This window comes from Phoenix dactylifera, unplaced genomic scaffold, assembly GCF_009389715.1.
Source record: "Phoenix dactylifera cultivar Barhee BC4 unplaced genomic scaffold, palm_55x_up_171113_PBpolish2nd_filt_p 000971F, whole genome shotgun sequence".
Classification (NCBI taxonomy): Eukaryota; Viridiplantae; Streptophyta; class Magnoliopsida; order Arecales; family Arecaceae; genus Phoenix; species Phoenix dactylifera.
In genome coordinates this window covers 133,788-161,546 of record NW_024068328.1, presented here as the reverse complement: position 1 = coordinate 161,546, position 27,759 = coordinate 133,788, and the positions used below count along the sequence as shown (strand labels likewise).

Below are 27,759 nucleotides of genomic sequence, written 5' to 3'. Positions count from 1 at the left end.
TTAGTATTTTCAAGTGTTTTGTTCAGAAACCAAGATAGCCAATTGGTTTAGAAAATTGACCTTGTAAACTTATCATATGCATAATCTGGAGGGCAAGTAACAAGCGAGATCTCTTCAGGAAGCACTAAGCGAACACACATTTCAAATCCCTCGGGCACCTAAAATCAGTTGGAAATGAAAGTACATTACAGCAAAACAAAGTTGAACTAATAAACAGAATAGCCATCAATGAAAGCATCTAAAAACCTAAAGATATAGTGCTATTTTTTGAGGGGAAGAGATCGGTAACCTGTTTTCTAATCTAGTTGCATCTCAAACTAGAATCCTGAAAACGCAACATTAAGCTTATCTCATAAAGCTAGGGATCATAGATATAATACTTACAAGCCCTTCTCCGGAACTGAATACCAAAGGCTCGCCATCATTATCCACTCTTGTATCATAAAACACTGTCTTCTCTTCATTAAGAAGCATTCCCTTGTAATGCACCCTTAGTAAGCTATCATGAAGAGGACAATCCATGGGAAATTCACCTAATTGTTTCAAGAATATAGTTAAGTACTTAGACAAGTACCAAAGAAAGTAAAAACATATCCAAAGATGCCTATATGCTACAACATGATATTGTTGATCAGTATGATAACATCAATATACATCATTCTAGATTTAAGTGAAAAATAATTGCCATCTGAACTAGGATCTCATAACTTATGGATTAAGCATTAGCTACATACATTGTGTAATTCTATATCTGATGTGGAAAAGATAAAACAAAACTGCAGGATAACCATGATCAACTAAAAGCACTAATAACTTCACTAATGAATAGATATTTTGGCAACGATGTTGTAAACCACATGCTGGTGTATCAACTTGTGAGATACGGGCTGAAGTCGGCAGCCCCAGCCGACTTCAGCCCCGTCTTCCTTCTTTGGAAGGGCTAGAATAGAGGATCGCGAATGCGATCCTCTCCGGCTCCTTCGGGAGCGATCGGGGCGAGGGCACTGCGGGATGTCCGCAGCGACTCCCCTCCAGCCCATCCGCGGCCAATCCGGCCGCGGACTATGCTCAACCGCCGCGATTCACGCGGCGGAGAGCCGTTACCAAAGGGCTATAAAGCCCTTTCTTTTCCTCCTCCTCCCAGATCACCCGAGCCCTCCCTCTCCTCCGTCTCCTCCTCCTCCTCTTCCCTCCTTCCCTCCTCCTCCTCTCCTTGGTGACCGGCGTCCTCTTCCTGACTGAGCGCCGTCCGGGTTCCCCTCGCAGCCATCCCCTGTTCCGAGATTCATTCTTTCAGTTTCGAGCGCCGCCGCCGCCGCTTGACCGCCGGATCGAACAGCCACGGCCGAGATCTTCCTTCCGCCGCCTCCGTCAACCGCCGGTAAGCCTTCTCTTGCCCTTTATTCCATGCCAAATAGCTTGAAATTCTTCTTTTGTTTGGGCCACAAATCGAGATCATCTCGGTTGCTTCTCCTCCCCGTTAGCCGCCGCAGCGGCCGCCGGCCGCCCCGCGGCCGGCTGGCCGTCGACCGAGGGGTGGCCTCCGGCCACCCAGCCAGCCCTCTCACCTCTCCCCTCTTCCTTCTCTTGGTATCCATCTCCCCTGTCCATGGGGAGTTTGGGGAAGATGAAGGCCCATCGTGGGCCGAACTGGGCCAACTTGGGCCTGGTTCACTGTGGGCCCAACTTGGGCCCAGTTCAATAGTGTTGGGCCCCAGATGGGCCATAATCTTTTGTGGGCCCAGTTCAGCCTAGTTCGGGCCCTATTTGGGTCGTACCCTTTTGTGGGCCCAGCCCAAATCTGAAACTCAGTCCAAACCCGAAATCCGTTCCGAACCCGAACCTGAACTCGAAACCCGAACCCGAACCCGAACCCGAAACCCGAACCCAAAAACCCGAAACCCAAAACTCGAAACCTGAAACCCAGAATCCGAAATCCGAAACCCAGTTCAGACCCGAAATCTGAAACCCGAAACTTGAAACCCAGAACTCGAAATCCGAACCCATTTGGCCAATAAATGGAATTTTGCAGATAAGCCCTTGACAGTATATTATTTCACAAAAGGATATTCTGTAATTTATGTTTGGTCCCTATAAGAAAGATTATTACATAAGGCTCCCCAAATATATTTGATTGGTCCCTCCACTAAAGTTTTATTATAGAATAGTACCCTGTAATTAAGTATTAGTCCCTCCAATGAATTGTGTTGCATAAATAATCCATTAGAGACCAACTTTGGGGGCCCTACTGGGCCAGGTCTATGCGAGCCCATTGGGCCGTGTCCGATATGGGCCTTTTCGGGCCGTGCCCATTATGGGCCAACTCTGGGCCCTGTTGGGCCATGTACAATAGTATTATTTTTTTTTAGTTCTGCTTAGCTCTGAAATTAACAAAAATTAATTAAATTTAAACAGGTGAACCTGATCTGCCTATCTGAAGTAAGGGCTAAGCGAGAAGAGGTAAGTAACTTAATGCTTCAAAGTACATTTTTTCTAAATTATTTGGTAAAATAATTATTACTGGATTAAATTTTGAAATATATTTTGTATTTAGTAAAATTGGTCTGACATGTTAAATTTTGAAAATCATGTTATATGCTCTAAAATTCGTGAAATATGACTGTACAATTTATGAAATCTGTTTTTATATATATGCATTCTCAACATGGCTATGATCTGATCTGTTCTGTTCTGGCCCCGCCAATGGGGAATAATACGTTGGACCTGTCGACTTGTAATCTGTGAGGAACCGGTTTCGACACCGGCTGCCATCGGTGGAAAAATATAGTGGATTTGGCACTTTTGTGCAACACCGACTGCCATCGGTGGATAAAAATAGTGGATTTGGCACTTTTGTGCAACACCGGCTGCCATCGATGGATAAAAATAGTGGATTTGGCACCTTGTGCAACCCATGCCACTGGGTTACGTGGCCGTAGCCTATTATGTTGAGATTCTGATATCAGAGTTTTTGGAAAAAAATGATAATAAGTTTTAAAAATAGTAAAACGATGTTATTTATGATTTATTCCAGTCATTACCTGTATTTTGACCTGATATGCTCCGACCCCACTTTGGGGTATTTTGTTGCTTACTGGGCTAGTGTAGCTCATTATTTTACTTTCTCTGTTTTTCAGATCCAAAGGCTTGATTGCACGGGATTGGGGAGTGCGTTAGATGTTCCGATGATTCCATCAGTTATTGGCATTTCAGTTAGATTAGTTTGGACATTTGAATTATGTTAGCAAATGTTATTTTGAAATTTTGTAAGACTGCTTTTGAATAAATTTAAATAATTATGTCAGTTTTGAACATCTGTATTTGCTTTGATATGATCCGATGCCTTGCACGCTTGTGTGGCCCGCCATGCGGGCGTGCGGCATCTGCCGCGCCTTGGGCTCGGGGCGTGACAGATTTGGTGGTATCAGAGCTTAGGTTTAAGATCACTAGGGATTGTAACTGAAATAATTATATTGAGCCTAAGTTTTAGGATTCCTAAGATCCGTTAGAAAGGTTGAGAGATGGGGAGGAACCAGATAAGGGGATAATGTTCATTTGTTTTATTAAATATTTCGTATTATTCTGTTTGGATGATTTTATGACATTTATATTTTTACTGAATTAGAATGCCGCCTCATCGTGTTCGTAGCCTGAATCGGATGGTTAGGGGCTCTCGGGGAAGGGTCCCTGCTAACCAAGCGGACGAGGCTTCACAAAGCTCAGGGCCCCAGGGTCAATCAACAATGACCCCAGAAGCTGTCGCTGGAAATCAAACCTGGGTGCTCGAACTGATTGAGGAGGTCGTTGGGTTAGTACGCCAACAGAGGCAACAACCTCAGCAACCAATCCAGCAAGTCATTGATCCTCCGGAGCAAAGAAAGAGTATAGCTGAATTCAAGAGAATGGCTCCTTCGGCTTTTAAGGGCACCACTAGTCCTCAAGAAGCCGAAGCCTGGATAGATGAAATGGAGAAAGCCTTCAGAGCAATGGAGTGCACCGATGAAGAGAAGGTCAGATTTGCCACCTATATGCTTCAGGGACCGAGCTCATCATTGGTGGATGTCTGTGGAGCGCACATTGGCACCCGAGCAAGAGGCACTTACCTGGCAGAGGTTTCGCACAGCCTTCTACTCCAAGTATTTCCCTTCACCTTAGGGAGCTAGAGAGAGAATTTCTAAATCTGTCTCAAGGAACTATGACCGTGGATGAGTATGAGACAGAGTTTGACAGGTTAGCTCGGTTTGCTCCCACCCTCGTCATAGATGCAGAGTCCCGGATGAGGAGATTTGAAGAAGGATTGAAGCCTCAATTACGTCGGGGTTTGGCCGTAGTGCACTCAACCAACTATGATGACCTGGTAGACAGGGCCAAGAATATGAAAATTGTCTGGAAGGAAACACAAGATTCAAAAGATAGAATACAAAAAGAAAGTGGAGCAGAGATGATGATACTCGTAGTGGACAGAATTCTAGTAGGACAGCAAAATCTCATAATAGGACTGGGCAATTAGAAAAGCAGGGATCTTATGGAGAGACTATTCAACAAGACTAGTCTAAATGTGAAGCATGTGGTGGTGTCCATAAGACAGAAACTCTATAGACGATTATCTGGCGCATGTTTCAGATGTGGCCAACAGGGTCATAAGATAGCAGAGTACCCTCGCAATCGGCAAGTATCACAATCAGATCAGAGGCCTCAAGCTACAAGGACCCAGCAAGTGCAAGGTTCTCCTACTCCGGTTCAGTTTGCTCAGCATTATTCTCCTAAGCAGCAGATAGGAGGGAGACCGCACACACAGGGTCGTATTTATGTACTGACTCAGCAGGATGCTCAGGCATCCAATACTGTGGTGTCAGGTACACTACTGGTTGCTTCTGTTTATGCTTATATACTGTTTGATTCTAGTGCTGCACATTCATTGTGTCATGGATATTTGTGCGAAAACATGACCTACCTTGCATGCCGTTAGAGTATGATTTATATGTTAACTGTTGGGATTTGTATCCTAAATGTCAATCGTCAGCATACTGATGATTGAATTTTGTAAATGAATTGACAAATTAATAAAGTGTTATTTGGCATTATTCATCATTTCATCTTCAAATGAACTCTTATATGATGAAGTCCTTAGGACTTATGTTATGATAAAGGAGGATTTATCTTTGAGTCCTTAAACTTGTTCGCGACCAAATGATATGTTGTTACTAGGACGACAGCATTATCGAGATTAGGTCGTTGTGTGACATATACGTTGGTTGTCCTCTTAACCAAGGAGTGTGGAGATACTGGTATGCCACACAGGTGAAGTGTAGGAGTACATTTTACTGAACGTGACCAATTCCGGAACGCTCTACTGTCGAGAGATGTTCCGAGTGGATATGGGTATAAGTTTGGCCCTCTGACCTGAGACCGCAACCTGTGACTAGCAAGCAACTCATTGTACTTTGGTACCGGACTACCTGAATTTCTAATTCAGTGACGGAAGGTCACTGGGTGCAGTCAAGTACTTGCGTAGTCAGTTGTGAGTCAAGATGGAATTGACCCCTCCTGAAAACAGGAGATAATGTCTTGTGATTAATTTAGCAAAACCTTGGCCAGGATAATCCCAGTGAGGAGTCACGGGATATCTAAAGTTAATCACATAATGGATGTACTAATTATAGGGTTGACAGTGAGCTCTAAGTCATCCTGGCATTAGGAGTCAAAGGGATTGAATTATACAGTAACCATAGTTCAGGGTTCTAGAATATTTGCTTTGCATATATTCGGCCTATCCGGACATTGGGTACCATTGCTAGATGGTCACATCAATTAGTGTAGGAAAATTGTTCCTATTCTACCGGCTTAGGTTCGAACCTATGAGGTCACACGCATAGAAGATTGCTGATTGATCAAGAAAGCTGATGAATGATTAAGAATCATTCAGGGATAATTTGGTCAATTTGATTGGCAAATTATCTTATAAAATAATTAAAGTAATTATTGAAGGATTAATTAGTAATTAAATTACTAATAAACTCAATTTGATTGAGTAATTGTGCTAAGGATGAGCCAAATTGAATTGGATTCAAGTTTGGGCTCAATCAGGATTTTGACCTGATTGGATTAGGTTAGAACCAAAAAGGACTTAAGCTGATCAAATTAATTTTAAATTAATTTGTTCTTAATTAGGGATTGACCTAATTGGATTAGGTCCAAACAAAGTAATTAATTCAATTTGATTGAGTTTGGATGAGCCAAAAATTGAATTGGATTCAATTTGAGCTCAATCAGGGTCTGACCTGATTAGATTGGGTTCAAGCAAATTGCTTTGTTTTAATCTGGGTTTGACCAAATTTGATTAGGTGCAACCCAAGAGGATTAGGCTCAGATGATGTGGCAATTAGTGGTGACATGGAATTGGATTTCATGAATTTTAAATAAACCAAAATTATTGCATGGCACATGGACCCATTGCTTGACACATGGCGACATTGTTTGTTATTTGAATTTAAATTCAAACATTAAGCAATGTGTTAAATGATTTTAATCACTCAAACCATCAGCCAAGGTGGCGTATGAGTTTTTGAATGGATTAAATTCGAATTTCAAGAGGTGATTTCGAAATTATGAAGTGTTTTACCTTACTGCATGGATTTCAAATTCCTTCCCTCTTGCACATGTGTTTAAAATTTGAATTTAAATCAGATTTGGTTGAGATCTGATTTGGGTTGTTCCTTTGCATGTGCCAACTAAAAGAGGTTTTTTGAAAATAAATTTCGAATTTTGAATGAAAATTCGGAGGCCATTAAAAGGGGTCAAACATGGGCACCAAAAACACATCCATTGCAGCCTTCTTCCTCACCCGCCTCCTCTTCCTCTTCTTCTCCATTTTAGATAGGGTTTTCAGGGTGAATATCTAGAAGATTCAAAATCAGATCTGAGTCCTCTACTTTTTTACAAACCTCATCTCCATCTGCTTCAAGACGATTGATCAAGAGTTGATTGAATCCCGACGGGCAGATTTCAGCTTTCAAGTGTTCTGCAACTGCTAGCACTGTTGCGGAAGAGGATCCTTCAGGACTTCGCGTGTACTTCTCGTAGAGGTCATTCGTGTGCGTGGCTGTGAAGTCAAGAATTAGATTCACAACTTTCATCCATCATAAAAGGTATTAATCTAGCATTAATCATTTATTATGGTGTCAAAGTCTAGGTCCGATTCTCCGAGGTTTTACCCTCTTTTAGGGCTCCTCACGGAGATATCACCAGAATCCATTCGATGGATATTCGGAGATTAATTGAAATAGAGTTCTTAAGTTTCAGATCTGATTGTTAATCATGCATAAAAGTTTTAGCATAATTGTTTAAACGATTCCGGCATAATCCTATGTGTTCTTAATGTGCTGATTTCTAGATTTGATCTTGTAAGCATGCATGAATTAAATTGTTTGATTCATTTTTCCGCTGTATTTTTGAAATTTTAAAAGAACTACGTGTGGCTTGATTTCCCTTGTGAAGGGGTACGTAGGCAACCCGATCAGGTTCAGCCATGGTTTTCAAAAAAAAAAAAAATTCAGCATGCTAAACACCAAAGAACCTAGGAATAACTTTCATGTTAACACCCCTGCCGGAAGTGGGATGATTGGTAATCAGGTCTGCAAGACTTGTCCGGTTCAGATAGTAGGTAGAGACTTGCCTGCTGATTTGATAGTTATAAATATGTATGACTTTGACATAATTCTTGGTATGGACTGGTTAGCGTCACACTTTGCTACCATTAACTGCCATGAAAAGCGGATAAAATTTCAGATCCCTAGATACACTAAATTTAGCTTCGTAGGTAGTAGTGCTTATACTTTCCCTCGAGTTCTTTGCTAATCAAATTAAGCAGCCTGTACCTGTGGGTGATAGAAAGGAACAACTATTGAGGAGGCGCGCAATTCCTTATGTTATGATCCAGTGGAGCAATCATTCAGAACGTGAGGCTACAATTGAACTGGAGGACCAAGATGAAAGGAAAAAAAAATACATATATATAATATCCGAATCTTTTTGCAAGCTAAGGTATGTTAAATTTCGAGGACGAAATTTTTCTAAGGGAAGAGAATGTGAGATACGGGCTGAAGTCGGCAGCCCCAGCCGACTTCAGCCCCGTCTTCCTTCTTTGAAGGGCTAGAACAGAGGATCGCGAACGCGATCCTCTCCGGCTCCTTCGGGAGCGATCGGGGCGAGGGCACTGCGGGATGTCCGCAGCGCCTCCCTCCAGCCCATCCGCGGCCAATCCGGCCGCAGACTATGCTCGACCGCCGCGATTCACGTGGCAGAGAGCCGTTACCAAAGGGCTATAAAGCCCTTTCTTTTCCTCCTCCTCCCAGATCACCCGAGCCCTCCCTCTCCTCCGTCTCCTCCTCCTCCTCTTCCCTCCTTCCCTCCTCCTCCTCTCCTTGGTGACCGGCGTCCTCTTCCTGACTGAGCGCCGTCCGGGTTCCCCTCACAGCCATCCCCTGTTCCGAGATTCATCCTTTCGGTTTCGAGCGCCGCCGCCGCCGCTTGACCGCCGGATCGAACAGCCACGGCCGAGATCTTCCTTCCGCCGCCTCCGTCAACCGTCGGTAAGCCTTCTCTTGCCCTTTATTCCATGCCAAATAGCTTGAAATTCTTCTTTTGTTTGGGCCACAAACCGAGATCATCTCGGTTGCTTCTCCTCCCCGTTAGCCGCCGCAGCGGCCGCCGGCCGCCCCCACGGCCAGCTGGCCGGCGACCGAGGGGTGGCCTCCGGCCACCCAGCCAGCCCTCTCCCTCTCCCCTCTTCCTTCTCTTGGTATCCATCTCCCCTGTCCATGGGGAGTTTGGGGAAGATGAAGGCCCATCGTGGCCCGAACTGGGCCAACTTGGGCCTGGTTCACTGTGGGCCCAACTTGGGCCCAGTTCAATAGTTTTGGGCCCAGATGGGCCATAATCTTTTGTGGGCCCAGTTCAGCCTAGTTCGGGCCCTATTTGGGTCGTACCCTTTTGTGGGCCCAGCCCAAATCTGAAACTCAGTCCAAACCCGAAATCCGTTCCGAACCCGAACCTGAACTCGAAATCCGAACCCGAACCCGAACTCGAACCCGGAACCCGAACCCAAAAACCCGAAACCCAAAACTCGAAACCTGAAATCCAGAATCCGAAATCCAAAACCCAGTTCAGACCCGAAATCTGAAACCCGAAACTTGAAACCCAGAACCCGAAATCCGAACCCATTTGGCCAATAAATGGAATTTTGCAGATAAGCCCTTGACAGTATATTATTTCACAAAAGGGTATTCTGTAATTTATGTTTGGCCCCTATAAGAAAGATTATTACATAAGGCTCTCCAAATATATTTGATTGGTCCCTCCACTAAAGTTTTATTATAGAACAGTACCCTATAATTATGTATTAGTCCCTCCAATGAATTGTGTTGCATAAATAATCCATTAGAGACCAACTTTGGGGGGCCCTACTGGGCCAGGTCTATGCGAGCCCATTGGGCCGTGTCCGATATGGGCCTTTTCGGGCCGTGCCCATTATGGGCCAACTCTGGGCCCTGTTGGGCCATGTACAATAGTATTATTTTTTTTAGTTCTGCTTAGCTCTGAAATTAACAAAAAATTAATTAAATTTAAACAGGTGAACCTGATCTGCCTATCTGAAGTAAGGGCTAAGCGAGAAGAGGTAAGTAACTTAATGCTTCAAAGTGCATTTTTTCTAAATTATTTGGTAAAATAATTATTACTGGATTAAATTTTGAAATATGTTTTATATTTAGTAAAATGGGTCTGACATGTTAAATTTTGAAAATCATGTTATATGCTCTAAAATCCGTAAAATATGACTGTACAATTTATGAAATCTGTTTTTATATATATGCATTCTCAACATGGCTATGATCTGATCTGTTCTATTCTGGCCCTGCCAATGGGGATTATACGTTGGACCTGTCGACTTGTAATCTGTGAGGAACCGATTTCGACACCGGCTGCCATCGGTGGGTAAATATAGTGGATTTGGCACTTTTGTGCAACACCGGCTGCCATCGGTGGATAAAAATAGTGGATTTGGCACTTTTGTGCAACACCGGCTGCCATCGGTGGATAAAAATAGTGGATTTGACACCTTGTGCAACCCATGCCACTGGGTTACGTGGCCGTAGCCTATTATGTTGAGATTCTGATATCAGAGTTTTGGAAAAAAAATGATAATAAGTTTTGAAAATAGTAAAACGAAGTTATTTATGATTTATTCCAGTCATTATCCTGTATTTTGACCTGATATGCTCCGACCCCACTTTGGGGTATTTTGTTGCTTACTGGGCTAGTGTAGCTCATTATTTTACTTTCTCTGTTTTCAGATCCAGAGGCTTGATCGTACGGGATTGGGGAGTGCGTTAGATGTTCCGATGATTCCATCAGTTATTGGCATTTCAGTTAGATTAGTTTGGATATTTGAATTATGTTAGCAAATGTTATTTTGAAATTTTGTAAGACTGCTTTTGAATAAATTTAAATAATTATGTCAGTTTTGAACATCTGTATTTGCTTTGATATGATCCGATGCCTTGCACGCTTGTGTGGCCCGCCGTGCGGGCGTGCGGCGTCTGCCGCGCCTCGGGCTCGGGGCATGACACAACTAGAGGTGAACATGCTATAGAGAAGCAAATGCAACAAAAAAGCAGTCCTATAGAAACATGCAAGTCATTAGATAAGAGAAAGAATCACTTAGATGGTCCTCTAATAGATTTCATAGAAGAGCATATTAAAATCTATGTTACTTAGACAGGTCATCAGTAACGGATATGTTTACTTCAAGGACTGGTTTGAAATCTCATGCATGTGGATTGGCATGGGTTATTGTCATTGAAAAAAAAAGGGGAAGAATATATATGCTACTTTTAAATGGGATTCAAACCACAGTCCTCTGCTAGGAAGCAGCTAAATCTATGACCCTATCAACAATAATGTACCAGGAAATAAAGTTGTAGTGTCATCAAGTTCATCCTAACATCAAGCAATTGTACAAGTTTGGGCATGGAAAGCATAACATTTTTGGGCTAATAACCAGTCTATGATTCAGACAACTTGCAATCTAACGTTCAATATATAGACATGGTAAAGAGATATGGAGTTTGCAACTAACATCTTACAGCTGCATAATGCAAAACTCATACACTATCAGAAAACACGCGTATAGTGACGGGCAATCCCGTTGATAGTCAACTTTAAAGACCACGCAATAGCACGTATCTAGTAGGATAGTGATTTCGGGTATCGATCCACAGGGATTGGGGTACAGTTATTTTTAAAAATAAAAAATATTTAAAAGGAAGAATTTGTGAAGAAAATTAAACTAAAGGAATTTAATAAAGAAAATGCAATTAAAATGATATCAGTTTGAGGGAACCTAGGGCAAGGAATTCACCACTAACATCGGAACAAGGGTTATTTATAATTTATTTCGTTCTTGGATTAACATGCAAATTGGCTACAAGCCTAATAAGCATTCGAATAGAAATTCACAAAAGTAATTTAGGCATAATCCATCTTCAGTTGGCATGAAATGTCTACCCTAATCTAAGGTGGCAGCACATCGCATCTTCCCTAAGCATGGACTATCTTATATTTTACCTAGTGATCATGAAGAGCAGTTGTACGAACATCATACTTAAAATCACAGAAATTAAATATGATTCAAAAGAAGATATCCATTAAAAACAATAAGTTCATACAACTCCAAGAATATAAAATAAAATATAAAATCTGTGTCTCTTTGTTAGGGCTGCATCCAGCCCTAGAGAGGAGATCAGCCTTTCATGGAGTCATGGGCGATAGCAGTAGTGATGTAGATGGTCTTCATCACGACTGGGTTCTCCCTCTTTTCGCCCGTCGGCTTCATCTTCCTCTTGATCATTTTCTTATTTTTTTTTCTTTTGGGAAGTCATTCCCAAAAGACCCAAAGTATTCTCTCCCTCCTCTGTTTCCTGTGGGACTTCCACCCGAGAAAAGATGCCATGGGATCCGTCTCCTCCTCCTTTTATAGCCTTCACCAGCCCTCTCTCCTCCCCTGTTCCGAGTGCAGATAAGGATGAACAGCTATGGGATAAGAGCAGATCTCTCTTGATCCTTGAACGCGGAAGATATGTGGGGCGGTTTGGGAGCGAATGCAAGGCTGTTCATGGGATAGAGATGAGTTGCGGAATATCCGGTCGTGGGAGGATGCAGAAGAAGGTGATGATCCGTGATCCATGAAGCTCAGGAGAATCTCGGATGGGATGCTGTTTGGATAAGGATTTGGAGTTTATCTCGTGTCGATGGACTCAATCCGGAAGAAAGGAAGCTTGGAACGATGGATCTGTGGACGTGAAATGATCCGGAAGTTAAGAAAGATGCGAACTAGATGCAGAGGATGAACTTGGATGTTGGGATCTCGGCTGGAGGAGCTGGGATCAAGCCGGAAGAGGAGACGAATCCATGATCTGGGAGGTAAGATCGGATCCTGAGTTTGGTAGAGGGATGCGGCTGAGAACAGAGGATCTTTGGATGCACACGGGAGGTTGGTTGCAGTTCGTGGGATACGGGAGCTATCCTGGCTGGCAGCGGGATATGGATGAAACGAATCCGGAAGAAGATTATGGGATCTGGGATGCAGGGGATGCGAATAGAGCTTATCATACTTTGGTTTCGAAACAGAGCAAGGTAGTGTGTTTGGATGCCGTGAAGCTCGGGAGGATGAAGCTGCGGACGTGGAGCAGGGGATGCGACGTTGACGATGCTCACGGAGGAGAATATCATGGGAAAGACGTTGGGAGGAGCTGAGAAGATAAGGATGATAGTTTTGAAGCAGTGGAGGATGCATTTGGACGTTGGGATGCTTGACGAGCGAGATGAAGACCGGATCAACATGACGTGGGCTGGATATGGCACAGGATGCGGAAGAAGCTAGGATCCGGTTCTAATCCGTGAAGCTTGGGAATCTAGTTAGGATAAAGATTGGTTGGTTTGGGAGGAAGTTTGGATTCAGCTGGGTCTTGGTTCCGAACGGGAGGAAGAAGAGGATCCGCTTGGGAACTAGCGGTTGCTGGTTCTCACGCGGAACAGGGGATTTTGGGATTTTGTTTGTGAATGGAAAGAGTCCAGAACAAGAAGAAGGTGATGATGCCGTTGGGAACAAACACGGATGGCTGGGAACGGATGCCTGATTTTCGGAGAAGAAGTACTCTTCCGTGGATAAAAGGTGCGAAGTAATCCGGAAGAATGGGCTGATGCTTACTGCTGAGATCACGGAAGAGGGAATGAGCAGATTCGGAAGATGAAGATAAGATGATGCTGGGAGATTCGGCTAGGGGAAGATATGTTGATGGGATGGTGTTCCCAGTTGCTTGGAGGAAATCTAGGAAAGAGGGAATCATGGCTGAAGATGAAGTTGATCCGAGCTGGCCATGAGATATTCGGACGCGGAGGGAGATGATCACACGGAGGATCATGTGGCTCCATTCTGAAATAGGGGAAAAGAATGACTTGGAAGGGCTTTGGAAGCGGACAAGATTGGCTTGGACGCTGGCTCTGTTCCTTGGATGTGGACGGCCGTATGGGATGATGTGTAAATGGCTGGGAAATGTGAATGGGTGTGGTCGGCTGGGATCTAACGTGGATGAGAAAAATTTGTTCCATTCTTTGGACATGGGAGGGAAGAGTGACGTGGATATGAGTACTGCTACCAACGCGAAGGAGACTTGCATTGAGCTGAATTGTGGAAGAGAAGAGATATATAATAGACGTTGGACTACTAGGATGGAAGCTCGATCCTTAGATGCAGGAGGTGCGTGTGGTTTGGGTTCAGATATCATCCCAATTAGTTCGACTCGACCTGCACACATTAAGCTTAATCAGTAAATAAATAAGTAAAACTCGAATTACCTTTAATAATTTATTAAAATGCAATGATGAAGGTAACACAATTTTTTCAATTGGATTTACAAAATATGTGAATTAAAATAATGATAAGTGCTATGAATAAGATATTAATTTATGCATTATTTAGCACTTATCACACCCCCCAACCTACATTTTGCTAGTCCTCAAGCAAAATAAAATAAAATAAAAAAAACTAACTCACTTTCGCAGGAATCGCGATTGCATTTACCGTATGCAATAAGGCTTTAAACCCCTAGGTGGCCCTAGTGGACGAGTTTTGTCTCGTGAGGGTTTCCGGCTCAGGTACCCAAAAACTGCGGTCTCTACCCAGTTTATTTATTGTTTTATAAAATCTAATTTCAAATGCATAAGTGCCAAGAATTTCAAAAATACACAAAGTTTTATTACTAAGTCAGGCCAAATCCTAGGTCAAGATGCAACTTAAGTTGAAGTCATTAAGTTTCCGTTAGAGAGTTGTAAGGCTAATTTATACTTGGGTGCTCCGGTGATGTCTGGACCATACACAAGCTAAGGCTTTAGATTCTCCAAAAATACTGCTAAAACTAGTAGTTTCCAAGAATTGGTCAGATAAGACCTAATCACTGATTCAAAATCATCCTACCTTGCAGGATTTCGAGAGTTGTGGATGTTTACTTTAATACCTCATGGGCTTTATCTGTAATATTCCAGTTTATTCGAATTTTTACAACGACGGCTTTCACACTATCGTCTTTTTCAAGGTCAATATTATTTTCTCTTTTTCTCTTTTTTTTATTTTTTTTTATTTTTTTATTATTTTTTTATTTTATATTTATTACGCACTTTTACTCTTGTAATGATTCCTCCATTTAACGAGCATTCAGTCAACACTCCCACACCAGATGGCATAAGGTGTTAGGCATCAAGACTCCCCTACGGACCTATGCTCGGATTCATCATTGCAAGCCCGCTGACCTTTGACAATAGGTAGCCCTTTTCGATGTACCTGACTAAATTCGCTTCTTTTTTTTTTTAATAGCGAATTAGATAGGTATGATTCATCAGGACTCAAGGTTGCTACCAGACTTAACAACATCATGTTAAACCTAACCCTTAGAAGTACAGGCCATACGTGTTGTGAAATTTCAAAGTAAAAATTATCTTACAACTCGCTAAAAGAATTTTTAATGAAAAGAACTCAAATTGACTTATTCCTGACTAATCATTGGGCTTTTTAGATTTTATATACTTTGTGTGATTATCATTTCAGCACTAAGGCATAGAAATTAGGTTTTTTTTTTTGAAATTCACTTTTTTTTTTGAGATAAACTTATTTAAAAATACGAAAATGTAAAAAGTTCTTTAGGAAATTCGAATTTCCTATACCCCCCAACCTAGACCAAACATTGTCCTCAATGTTTTTTTTAATTATTATTATTTTTTTATCATTTTTTAATAATATTATATTATTATTTTTTTATTTTTTTATTATTTTTTTATTATTTTTATTTTGGACAAAAATATGATGCATATGGAGGATAGAAACAATTTACCGTAGTTGCATCGGTAATATGAGGGATCCTGTTAAGAAAATAACAAAAAAAATACGACAAGAAAATATGCAAAAATAACCTACGAGAATTGGGTTGCCTTCCAACAAGCGCTAAGTTTAACGTCTTCAGCCAGACGCAGTGCATCCTTATCAAATCATACCGGGTTCATGCAGGGTTCTCCAAGGAAGAAAATTTGTGGAAGACTGATTGTTGGGCAGAAAGTTGACTGCTTCTATGGCCTTGTCTATATCAAAGTCAAAATGGGCCAAGTATGTTTTCAGAGGGTTATCTGCCAAAATATAGGGAAGGGTTCTTCTACAAGATCGTCCATTTTGTCTATTAGGAAGCACTCAACTTTCTTTGCAGGTTGATCAGAGGCACGAAATATATTTAACTTGACCTTCATATTCCCAAAGGATATATTCGTCACCCTAGTTCTACAATTTATACTCGCATTGGCTGTAGCTAAAAAGGGGCGTCCAAGGATCACGGGGATTTGTTTCTTAGGATTAGGCTCATGTTCCATATCAAGGACGATAAAATCTACTGAAAAATAGAATTTGTCTACCTTGACAAGAACATCTTCAATTATCCCACGTGGTGTTTTTACAGATCGATCAGCCAATTGAAGGGATACCGAGGTTGGTTTTAACTCACCTAACCCAAGTTTCTCATAAACTGAGTAAGGTAAAAGGTTGACACTTGCCCCTAGATCTAAGAGTGCTCGATCAATGAAATTACTTCCTAAGACACAGGAGATGGTGGGAGCACCAGAATCTTTGAATTTCGGAGGGGTGTTGTGTTGGAGGATGGAGCTCACTTGTTCAGTTAGGAAGACCTTTTTAGGCACATGTGTCCTAGATTTTCGTTTTTGGGTACAAAGATCTTTGAGAAATTTGGCATAGGAGGGAACTTGTCGAATAGCATCAAGAAGCGGAAGGTTAATTTTTACTTGTTTGAAAATTTCCATCATCTCCTCTAGTGAAGTTCCTTTCTTGCCAAAGGGAGTGGGTGCATTAAGTGCTTCAGGAAATGGGGCCTTTGGAATGTGAGTTTTGGCAGAAGGTGAACTAGCTGAAGAAGAAGAAGAAGGTTTTAGATTTTCATTTGACACATTTCTATCCTCTTCTTTACCTTCCTTATTCTTATCCTCCCCAATCCTATTGTCTACTATACGTCCACTCCTTAGGGTAGTCAAAGCATTGGCTTGTTCATGATGAATTGTATTTAGTTGATTTTCTTGAGCCATGTATTGTCCCCTAGGATTACTCACTGGTTGGCTTGGAAGCTTTCCTTCCTCTCGCTTGTTCAGTGCATTAGCTAGTTGCCCCATTTGGGATTCTAGCTTGGTGATAGATTGCGTGTGAGAGTGCACCAATTGTGTAATGGTTTCCAAACCTTGAAGGGAGGTCAACACTTTCTCCTCAAAGGCTGTGTTTCTATGGGGTGGAGGAGGAGTGTGTTGAAATTGAGTCGAAGGACGGTAGGGATTAATATTCTGGAATGGTTGAAAGTTTTGGGAATAAGGTTGGGAAGTATTGGGAGTCTGCTGCTTCCAAGAGAAGTTTGGATGGTTGCGCCATCCCGGGTTATAAGTAGTGGAATATAGATCATTACCCGGTCGGGACTGTGTTTGAGCAGCGTTGACTTGTTCTTGCATAAATTCAGGGAATTGAGCTGCCGAAGGGCATTCATGAATAGGGTGAGACGGGCTAGAACAAATAGCACAGACTTGTGCTTGGGAAAAATTTGGAAGTTGTTCTCTAGACATTAGTTGGTCCAACTTGCGGGATAGTGCATCTACTTTGTCAGATAAACCTATGGACTGGCTAACTTCATATATGGTTCCTTTTCTTTGAGAACTCGGGGGTGCTTGACGAGCAGAGGAAGCATGGTGGAGAGAATTTTTATTAAGGTTTTCAAATAATTGCCATGCCTCATGGTCGCTTTTAAGCATGAAAGTACCCCCGCATGCGGCATCGATCATCTGACGGTTTCGTTCAGTCAATCCGTCATAGAAACATTGCACTAATTGCCATTTGGGTATTTGATGATGCGGGCATTTTCGGAGTAAGTCTCTAAATTTTTCCCAAGTTTCATGAAATTCTTCCCCGTCAGATTGGGAGAAGCTCGTGATAGCACGCCGAAATTGGTTTGTTCTTCCTATGGGAAAATATTCATGTTGCATTTGAGCCCATGAGAGAATGGAATTGGCTTCTAATGAATGGAGCCATTGTTTAGCTCTATCCTTAAGGGAAAAAGGAAACAGCCTGAGTTTCAGAGCATCATCAGTGAAGTTCTGAATTTTGACAGTAGTGCAGATCTCAAGGAACTCATCTAAATGTTTGTATGGGTCTTCATTATTAAGTCCATAAAAAGAGGGAAGCATTTGGATGACACTAGACTTAATTTCAAAATGTGCAGCAGCGGTGGTATCAGGTAGTCGAATACAAGATGGAGAGGTATAAATGGAAGGAGTGAAGTACTCCTTTAGGAGTTTGGGTTGTTCTTCAGCCATCTCTATAAGTGGAGCAGATCCTATGGTTCTATAGGTGCGGATTTCAGCTCGAAGGGCCCTAATAGAACGCTCTATTTTAGAATCGAAAGGTACTAATTCAGGAGATCTGGAACGACACCCTAGCATACACTAATACTCTTCTGATCAGTTAAGTACAATCAAGCATGCATTAAAAAGAAAAACATATAAAATCCTAGTATGTCCCTAAAATCACTAGACAGCTCCTAACTGGTTTGAAGAGGGCACCTAAGCCTCCAATCCGATCTAATGAACTGAGTTGACCAGGTAAGCTCCCAGGTAAGTGGGGGGGTCACGATGCGTTGCAAAGGTCCCACTTAAAAACCACTTGCCTCGAACAGATGAACTGTCTCCCTTAAAGGGACAAAGCTTGCCTAGACATCAACTGAGCCACATAGCGAAATTGGTGCAACTTTCGGTGATCTTCGTCCTACTGAGCTCGAATGTCCCTAGGGGCCAACGTCTAATTGATTTTAATTAAAGTGGTAACTATGTGAGAATTGATTCACCTAATTTGGGCAAGAATCTGGTGATGAAATCCAGTTCTTATCTTGTTGGGGTGATTGCCCTTATTATGTGCGGATTAATTGGTGTATGTGTATCAACCATGCATTCACACTTTCGCTGAAATTAAAATTAAACAATCACCACAAAATTTCAGGCAAACTGGGAATCAATTTAAATAAGAAAGGTTTAGAGGTTACCAAAGGAAATTTTCCCAGCAAATTTTTTTTAATTTTTTTAGGCAAACCTCTACAACATTCCTCTTCCAGCAATTTTCTTTTTTATCGTCCCAGATGTCTTCTTCGATTCCTGATTAAATAATACCAAAATCAAAAATTAGTAAGAGAGAAGAAGGAGATAAGGAAAGTAACAAAAATAAAATAAAAAAATATTTTAATTTTATTTTAAATATTTATTTTTTTTTTGAAAGTTTTTTTTTATGAAAAGAAAAACAACTATGCTAGCAATCCCCGGCAACGGCGCCAAAAATTGATAGTCAACTTTAAAGATCACGCAATAGCACGTATCTAGTAGGATAGTGATTACGGATATCGATCCACAGGGATTGGGGTACAGTTATTTTTAAAAATAAAAAATATTTAAAAGGAAGAGTTTGTGAAGAAAATTAAACTAAGAAATTTAATAAAGAAAATGCAATTAAAATGATATCAGTTTGAGGGAACCTACGGCAAGGAATTCACCACTAACATCGGAACAAGGGTTATTTATAATTTATTTCATTCTTGGATTAACATGCAAATTGGCTACAAGCCTAATAAGCATTCGAATAGAAATTCACAAAAGTAATTTAGGCATAATCCATCTTCAGTTGGCATGAAATGTCTACCCTAATTTAAGGTGGCAGCACATCGCATCTTCCCTAAGCATGTACTATCTTATATTTACCTAGTGATCATGAAGAGCAGTTGTACGAACATCATACTTAAAATCACAGAAATTAAATATGATTCAAAAGAAGATATCCATTAAAAACAATAAGTTCATACAACCCCAAGAATATAAAATAAAATATAAAATCCGTGTCTCTTTGTTAGGGCTGCATCTAGCCCTGGAGAGGAGATCAGCCTTCCATGGAGTCGTGGGCGATAGCAGCAGCGATGTAGATGGTCTTCATCACGACTGGGTTCTCCCTCTTTTCGCCCGTCGGCTTCATCTTCCTCTTGATCATTTTCTTATTTTTTTTCTTTTGGGAAGTCATTCCCAAAAAGACCCAAAGTATTCTCTCCCTCCTCTGTTTCCTGTGGGACTTCCACCCGAGAAAAGATGCCATGGGATCCGTCTCCTCCTCCTTTTATAGCCTTCACCAGCCCTCTCTCCTCCCCTGTTCCGAGTGCAGATAAGGATGAACAGCTATGGGATAAGAGCAGATCTCTCTTGATCCTTGAACGCGGAAGATATGTGGGGCGGTTTGGGAGCGAATGCAAGGCTGTTCATGGGATAGAGATGAGTTGCGGAATATCCGGTCGTGGGAGGATGCAGAAGAAGGTGATGATCCGTGATCCATGAAGCTCAGGAGAATCTCGGATGGGATGCTGTTTGGATAAGGATTTGGAGTTTATCTCGTGTCGATGGACTCAATCCGGAAGAAAGGAAGCTTGGGAACGATGGATCTGTGGACGTGAAATGATCCGGAAGTTAAGAAAGATGCGAACTAGATGCAGAGGATGAACTTGGATGTTGGGATCTTGGCTGGAGGAGCTGGGATCAAGCCGGAAGAGGAGACGAATCCATGAGCTGGGAGGTAAGATCGGATCCTAAGTTTGGTAGAGGGATACGGCTGAGAACAAAGGATCCTTGGATGCACACGGGAGGTTGGTTGCAGTTCATGGGATACGGGAGCTATCCTGGCTGGCAGCGGGATATGGATGAAACGAATCCGGAAGAAGATTATGGGATCTGGGATGCAGGGGATGCGAATAGAGCTTATCATACTTTGGTTTCGAAACAGAGCAAGGTAGTGTGTTTGGATGCCATGAAGCTCGGGAGGATGAAGCTGCGGACGTGGAGCAGGGGATGCTACGTTGACGATGCTCACGGAGGAGAATATCATGGGAAAGACGTTGGGAGGAGCTGAGAAGATAAGGATGATAGTTTTGAAGCAGTGGAGGATGCATTTGGACGTTGGGATGCTTGACGAGCGAGATGAAGACCGGATCAACATGACGTGAGGCTGGATATGGCACAGGATGCGGAAGAAGCTAGGATCCGGTTCTAATCCGTGAAGCTTGGGAATCTAGTTGGGATAAAGATTGGTTGGTTTGGGAGGAAGTTTGGATTCAGCTGGGTCTTGGTTCCGAACAGGAGGAAGAAGAGGATCCGCTTGGGAACTAGCGGTTGCTGGTTCTCACGCGGAAACAGGGGATTTTGGGATTTTGTTTGTGAATGGAAAGAGTCCAGAACAAGAAGAAGGTGATGACGCCGTTGGGAACAAACACGGATGGCTGGGAACGGATGCCTGATTTTCGGAGAAGAAGAACTCTTCCGTGGATAAAAGGTGCGAAGTAATCCGGAAGAATGGGCTGATGCTTATTGCTGAGATCACGGAAGAGGGAATGAGCAGATTCGGAAGATGAAGATAAGATGATGCTGGGAGATTCGGCTAGGGAAGATATGTTGATGGGATGGTGTTCTCGGTTGCTTGGAGGAAATCTAGGAAAGAGGGAATCATGGCTGAAGATGAAGTTGATCCGAGCTGGCCATGAGATATTCGGACGCGGAGGGAGATGATCACACGGAGGATCATGTGGCTCCATTCTGAAACAGGGGGAAAGAATGACTTGGAAGGGCTTTGGAAGCGGACAAGATTGGCTTGGACGCTGGTTCTGTTCCTTGGATGTGGACGGCCGTATGGGATGATGTGTAAATGGCTGGGAAATGTGAATGGGTGTGGTCGGCTGGGATCTAACGTGGATGAGAAAAATTTGTTCCATTCTTTGGACATGGGAGGGAAGAGTGACGTGGATATGAGTACTGCTACCAACGCGAAGGAGACTTGCATTGAGCTGAATTGTGGAAGAGAAGAGATATATAATAGACGTTGGACTACTAGGATGGAAGCTCGATCCTTAGATGCAGGAGGTGCGTGTGGTTTGGGTTCAGATATCATCCCAATTAGTTCGACTCGACCTGCACACATTAAGCTTAATCAGTAAATAAATAAGTAAAACTCGAATTACCTTTAATAAATTATTAAAATGCAATGATGAAGGTAACACAATTTTTTTAGTTGGATTTACAAAATATGTGAATTAAAATAATGATAAGTGCTATGAATAAGATATTAATTTATGCATTATTTAGCACTTATCACCTGTCACTATATCGTGTTTCCGGTTACTAATACGGAATTTGTGACCGGAGCTCCCGTCACTGAATTGGTTACAAAAACACGCGTCACTAAATTTTTAGTGACAACGGCGATTCCCGTCACTAAACTCCGTAACAGAACCGCCGTCACTAAGCCGTTACAAATCCAAACATTAAAAATTTAAAAAATTATGTATTTCCCATCACTAACCAATCACTAAGGTAGTGACGAGGTAACTTGGTCACTGATTTTGTCACAGAATTCGGTCACAAATTTAGTTACTGATCTGTGACAACCTTCAGTGACAAATTTAGTCGTCACAAACATGGTCACAACTTTTGTTACTAAATTTGTCATTAATCCCGTCACTGACCTAGTGACAAGGTTACCATCACCAATTTGTCAACTCACTGAGCAAAATCAATTTTTAGTAACCAAAATCTTGTCACTAAGTTTCTGGCTGCTCGTCACAATACTTGATAAACAATTCAGTAACCAAATTTGGTCACTGATTACATTCCAATAACCTGTTACATTTGGTACATTGATTGGCTCATAATAATAATAATAATAATATCATTAATAGCAAAGACATTCAACATTACGCAAAAGTCATTTAACATGTCATTCAAAATAGGCATCAACATGTTCTAAATCCATCAAAATCAAAATCAAAAGTATATCATAGAGATCAACAGAGATTTCATTCCTCTTAGAAATACAAAGACCTATCATCTAAGATAAAAGCAATCATAATGAAGCATAATCAGCAGAACTAGAATCACAATCAACAATAATGCTGACAACTTGGCTCCTCGAAATCCTGCTTCTTACCTTCCAATTAGTTCTCTCCACTAGTTTCAATACAAATTTCTCGCCATTCATGCAGATGGGACAAGATGGTTCAAACTTCAGTCGCATGCGTCATAATTTCCAAACAGTTTGCATGGAAGACATGCCCACAGACCAGAATAGCCACTACAAATATCTCTTTGTTCAGAACCAGTTTCTGGCTACTCCACAAAGATCTATCTATCATTCAATACCTTTGAGCATACTCTGCATATTTGTGAATCAGAATAAAGGGACGTTGATGAAAGCAGAGTGCTTGAATTTGCAAGTTTGTTGGTGCAGTAACTTGAGTGTCCGCTTCCAAATGACCATGTCTCTCCTTGGGAAGAGGACATCAATTCAGAGATATCAACTGAAGGCCAAACATCAAAAGACCCAACCTGGGAATCTGGGATCCATCATTGGATAAGTCAGTGCCTGGAAGAACAAAAGACTACCTTCCTTCAAGAGAGCTGTCCTCATTTAAAGATTTGACAGGTGGAACTCTGTTATCAGAGAGTAGAATGTAATTACTTGTGATCTACTGGAGTCTCTTTCCTATGCTAGGTTAAAAGAATGTAATGTTAAAATCAAAGCAAACTTAATTGAGCATCAATCATGGAAATTAACAGCAAAGAATGAATAGGAATATCTAATAAATGTCTCCATTTTATTCCAGCTCACATTGAAGGGTAAATTTCTTCTGATGGATCCATCTGTTACAAGAATAAGAATATTAGATGAGGAATTATGCAAAGAATGCATGAAAAATTATACCCTCTATGCAGCATTGATTGCATTAACATGAAACATTTATCCACTAAAATTGCAGCAGAAACTTTATTATTCTACAGAAACAAGTTAAGAAGAGTATTAAACATGATTAGTTATCCAGCTATACTTTTCAAAATTTCCTAGGTACGATAGATTATGATAGTATTTACCATATAAAGAGGATCATGTCATAGTTTGACGAGCCTGAAGAACTGACTGGAAATAATTTGACATTTATAAGTGGAACTCGTGCAGTCTCTTTCTAGACATGAGCTGTATGGATTAGAAGAAATCCATACTATATGCCACAGCTTGCGTCAGTGAAAATCACTTCTAAGTTCTGGAATCTACTGATTTGTAAATTCTTTCATGAGTTAAAGGTAAGGGCCGCTCTGCTATTTTGTTAAATTGGAGTAAAAATTTTATATATAACAGCATTTCTTCATATTGTAAAACATTATGTAACTATTAGAAAATTCTGTAGATAAAAGCTTCTTAGCACAAGAATGTTTTCCCTAAATATAGAACACAATCCAAATATTTTACCTTCAGCAGCCACTTTGGAGCTACAACCAATGCTCAATTAATCAGGAGACTTCAGTTGTCTGAGTGCCTGAGAAGCTGCTACCGATGTCTTCCCAGCTAGAAGACCTTCATGATCTGTTTCTATGCGATGCTTAAATTCTGAGTCCATATTCCCACTGTTGTGATGAGAAAACTCAGAATGGTTGTCGAAAACATCCATTGTATGAGTTCGGTTGCCACGTAGAAAGCTCCATCTAGAGGAGCATCCAGCATTCTTATGAGCAGAATGACTGCCGCTCATCTTGTAATAGGAAAACAAAGGTTTCTTCCTTAGAGCAGCCACACAACAGATGGCCCCCATAATCTTGATGTTCAAACTAGAAACCACAAAAAGAACGACTAGAACCCTTCAGAGTGAAAGGAACCTCAAATAATTTCAAGTAATCCTGATATTTAGAGCCAACATTATTGGCACTAGTTCTTGGAGAAGAAACTACATTAAATCTCCAGCTGTTCCTGTATGCATTAGATGGAAATCAGTCAATCATAACAACATGAAGGTCAATACATGGAGCTAGAATTCCAAAAGTTATATTCATGCAGACTCAAATAATAAACAATCATAGAGTGGTACCACAGGTAGAGAAGCGCAGAAATTCACTCAATTAAACGGCAAATGAAAGAAAACAAAAAGGACCAATTCATCTAAAGAAACTTGATCAGAAAGATCATCTTAACACAGCCTACATATGTAGAAACAGAATCTCTGTCCAAAATAACCAAAATCGTATATGCCTCCACAATGTAAAAAGAGGTTGTGAAAGAAATTCTCATCAAACTCCTAGAAGAACATCAGTACCAGGAAAAAAAAGAACTTCAAGAAGAACATGGAAAATTCTAGTCTAGTTTACTATTTTATTATTTATGCCATAACAGACCATCTCATACCTTTAACAAATTTGGTGAGCTATTGATTCTGGACCAGCGTGCCACAAAAGAAGGCAATCGCCAAATTTCACGTATAGTATCAAAAGAATGAACAGAATAAGAACTGGCACAAAATATTACATCAAAATATCAAAAGAGATTTTAAGTAGAAATGGAATCTAGATATTAAAATGGCACAAAATATTACAATTACATCAAATGAGAACTGCTATAGCAAAATCCAGACAGCGCAAGCAATTGGTAGAGCTAGCAATCATTAATCAATGTTTTTTTTCTTTTTTTCTGATGATAGCCAGCAATCAAAGTCGATAAGAGAATAATGCAAAATATTAAAAGGACATTTATTTATGTTATAAAAAATATAACAATATTTTCAGAACAAGATCAACTCTTTTTGCTGATCGTTTCCTTCTATCTGAAAATTGAAGTTTCTTGAATGAATTTCGATAGAAGATATATAGATAGAAAGCTTCGAAAAAGACTAACCACGAAGAGCATTTAGAGAAGAGAAGCAATAGAATCGATCCAAGCCCAACACCATGGTGCCTCAGAATCCAATCCATCGCCACAACCTTAACCTCCGGGCTCTTATAAAGGAGTTTCATCAGCCGGTGCGGAACCGGAAGGACGCCCACGAGAATGTCGCGATGGCTCCCAGCGAGAGAGCGAGAAGGTTGGAAGGTAGAGCGGTGCGTGGACGGTCTTCCGGTTACGGATTTGTTGGATTTGGGTTAGGGAGGAGGAGGAGAGGTTAGGGATCGCCGGGGGGGGGGGGGGGGGGGGGGGGCAGCCGCAGCGGTTAGGGATGGGGGGTGGGGGGCCGACTGCAGGGTTTAGGGTTTAGGGGGAAGAGGAGGGTTATTTGGGCAAGGGAGGGTAATTTGGGCGGGGGGCTGACACTTAGTTTCATTTTAGGTTTCCCTCTTTTTACTTTTTTTTAATTATAATTACTCAAAAATAATATTTTTAATATTTTTGGAATTACAAATGAAATTTGGTGACGGAAATTTCTGTCAATAATCTGTTACTGCCAAAAATAATCTTTTAAAAATTTATAAACACTTAAGTTACGATTTTTGTGACGGCTGAATTTGTCACTGTCTCATTGCAATTTTGGTTATCAGTTTTGTGACAGATATTCCGTCACTACGGTGGTCACTAAGTTTTAGCGCCCACGCTATCCGCGTATTTTGTGACCGGTCTGTCAATAATCTGTCACTAAGTTCACACCACGGTGACCAAATTTCTATCTGTCACTAATCCGTCACAAATAGTGACTGATAACGGGCCGTTACTAGTTTTCCGTCACTATACGCTTATTTTCTGGTAGTGATATAAGAATCATGTTGCGAAGTTACAACCTCGTCCATCAACAATGCGGCGCTTTATAAGTCGGCCATCACCAAGCATGTCTCTCACCTGGTAGTCTTAAATATAAAATATTAGAAGAAAAATCTTTTGAAAATGATGACACCAAAAAGATCAACCGCCAAAGAATATTTATAAGTAACAAAAAAGATGACAAAAGCATGTAAGTTACACATGCAGATACCTAAATGGAAAAGATTGCATATACCGCGCAACAGTCTCTGAGATTCAGCATGAATTTGCTCCAGATTAGCCCTCCTCTCCTGTGGAACAAAATGGAAAAGTAGGTCAACAACAAATAAAACCCAGAAATTTTTACTACTGAAATAAAAAATACATATATCAAAAACATCACCACCTTCTCAAGTTTTCTCTTCTTTCGAATGGGTTCTTCTGGTCTCCCTTCCTGGCCAGCCAACTCACCAGACTTCTTCTTCTTCTTCTTCTCCGTGATATCTTCTTCCCCTTCCAAATTCAGCCGCTTCTTTGCCAATCTCTCCTTCCTCAGATCATCCATTATTCCCCCCATTCCAATTTTTCAAAAAATTAGGGTTACAGAGTCCCTGACTAGGCAAGGAGCCCTTCGCCCTTGCCTAGTCAGGGAGGGGTTGGGGAAAAAACTCACCTACAATAAAATGCTGGAGAGGAAGAAGGAGCGGAGCTTGCCGTCGGACGTCGCTCGACGCCGGAGAGCACAAGGATCGGCCGCTCGTCGTCGGAGAGGAGGGAGGAGGAGAAGACCTTGCCGTCGGACGTCGCTCGGCGCCGGAGAGGACAAGGGTGGGCAGTTCGTCGCCGGAGAGGAGGAAGGAAGAGAGGAGCTAGGGCTTGAGATTGGGATGTAGAATGAGGAGGGGAATGGCCCGCTTGTTTTTTGTTGTGAATTTGAGTTCTGACAATGCGTATACGCATCGTCTTAGGCCACAATCTACCACGACGCTAATTAGCGTCGTCTATGGCCAACGCTTTTAGAAAGCGTCGGCATATGTTGGGGTTGGACCGAAAATCGCCGACGCTTATAAAAAACGTCGGCAAAAAAGGATCGGTAAAACTCCATTTTCTTATAGTACCATTAGCATGGAATTGTACATTGTAACCGAAAAAGTAAATGCATCAAACCGACTAGATGCTCCTAGTGGCATGATAAAACAAATATTTAGCCCTCAATGGCTCCATGCTTGTGACTTGTGGGTTCATGTGTCGGGAATGTTGCATGTGACATATTTGTTTCGTCAAAAAATCCTCATTATTTCCTCCACTTAGAATAACGTCTATGAGAGCATATCTTGATAATCGCCTCCGTGAAATCTCACAACGTATCGGCCAAAGCCATTGAGACAAAGCTAAAGACAAAAACCATGGGTTATTTTATATTTGTAAGCATAACATAGTCTTAATAATTTTAGCTGGGGATCTACTTTTAAAAGTAAAACTTGATTACAATTAGCTATGACGAGCATTAGTTTATAATGGTTGTGCTAATCCTGCAAAATTAGTCTGAG

General features: G+C 41.4%; 1 protein-coding gene and 1 long non-coding RNA gene across 2 annotated transcripts; both read right to left on the bottom strand.

The window, feature by feature from the left end:
- Positions 1-19: 19 nt before the first annotated feature.
- Positions 20-26,375, bottom strand: LOC120107701 (peptidyl-prolyl cis-trans isomerase PASTICCINO1-like). Its single transcript, XM_039121093.1, has 3 exons — positions 26,251-26,375; positions 385-533; positions 20-158 (listed from the first exon to the last, which is right to left on the bottom strand). The coding sequence occupies exons 1-3, from the start codon at positions 26,297-26,299 to the stop codon at positions 48-50; spliced, it is 309 nt and encodes a 102-aa protein (XP_038977021.1). The 5' UTR covers positions 26,300-26,375; the 3' UTR covers positions 20-47.
- On the bottom strand, positions 23,233-25,035 carry LOC120107702. The gene is made up of 3 exons (XR_005509378.1): positions 24,890-25,035; positions 23,963-24,457; positions 23,233-23,358 (listed from the first exon to the last, which is right to left on the bottom strand). It is a non-coding gene; the product is annotated as an uncharacterized LOC120107702 (long non-coding RNA).
- Positions 26,376-27,759: the final 1,384 nt, after the last annotated feature.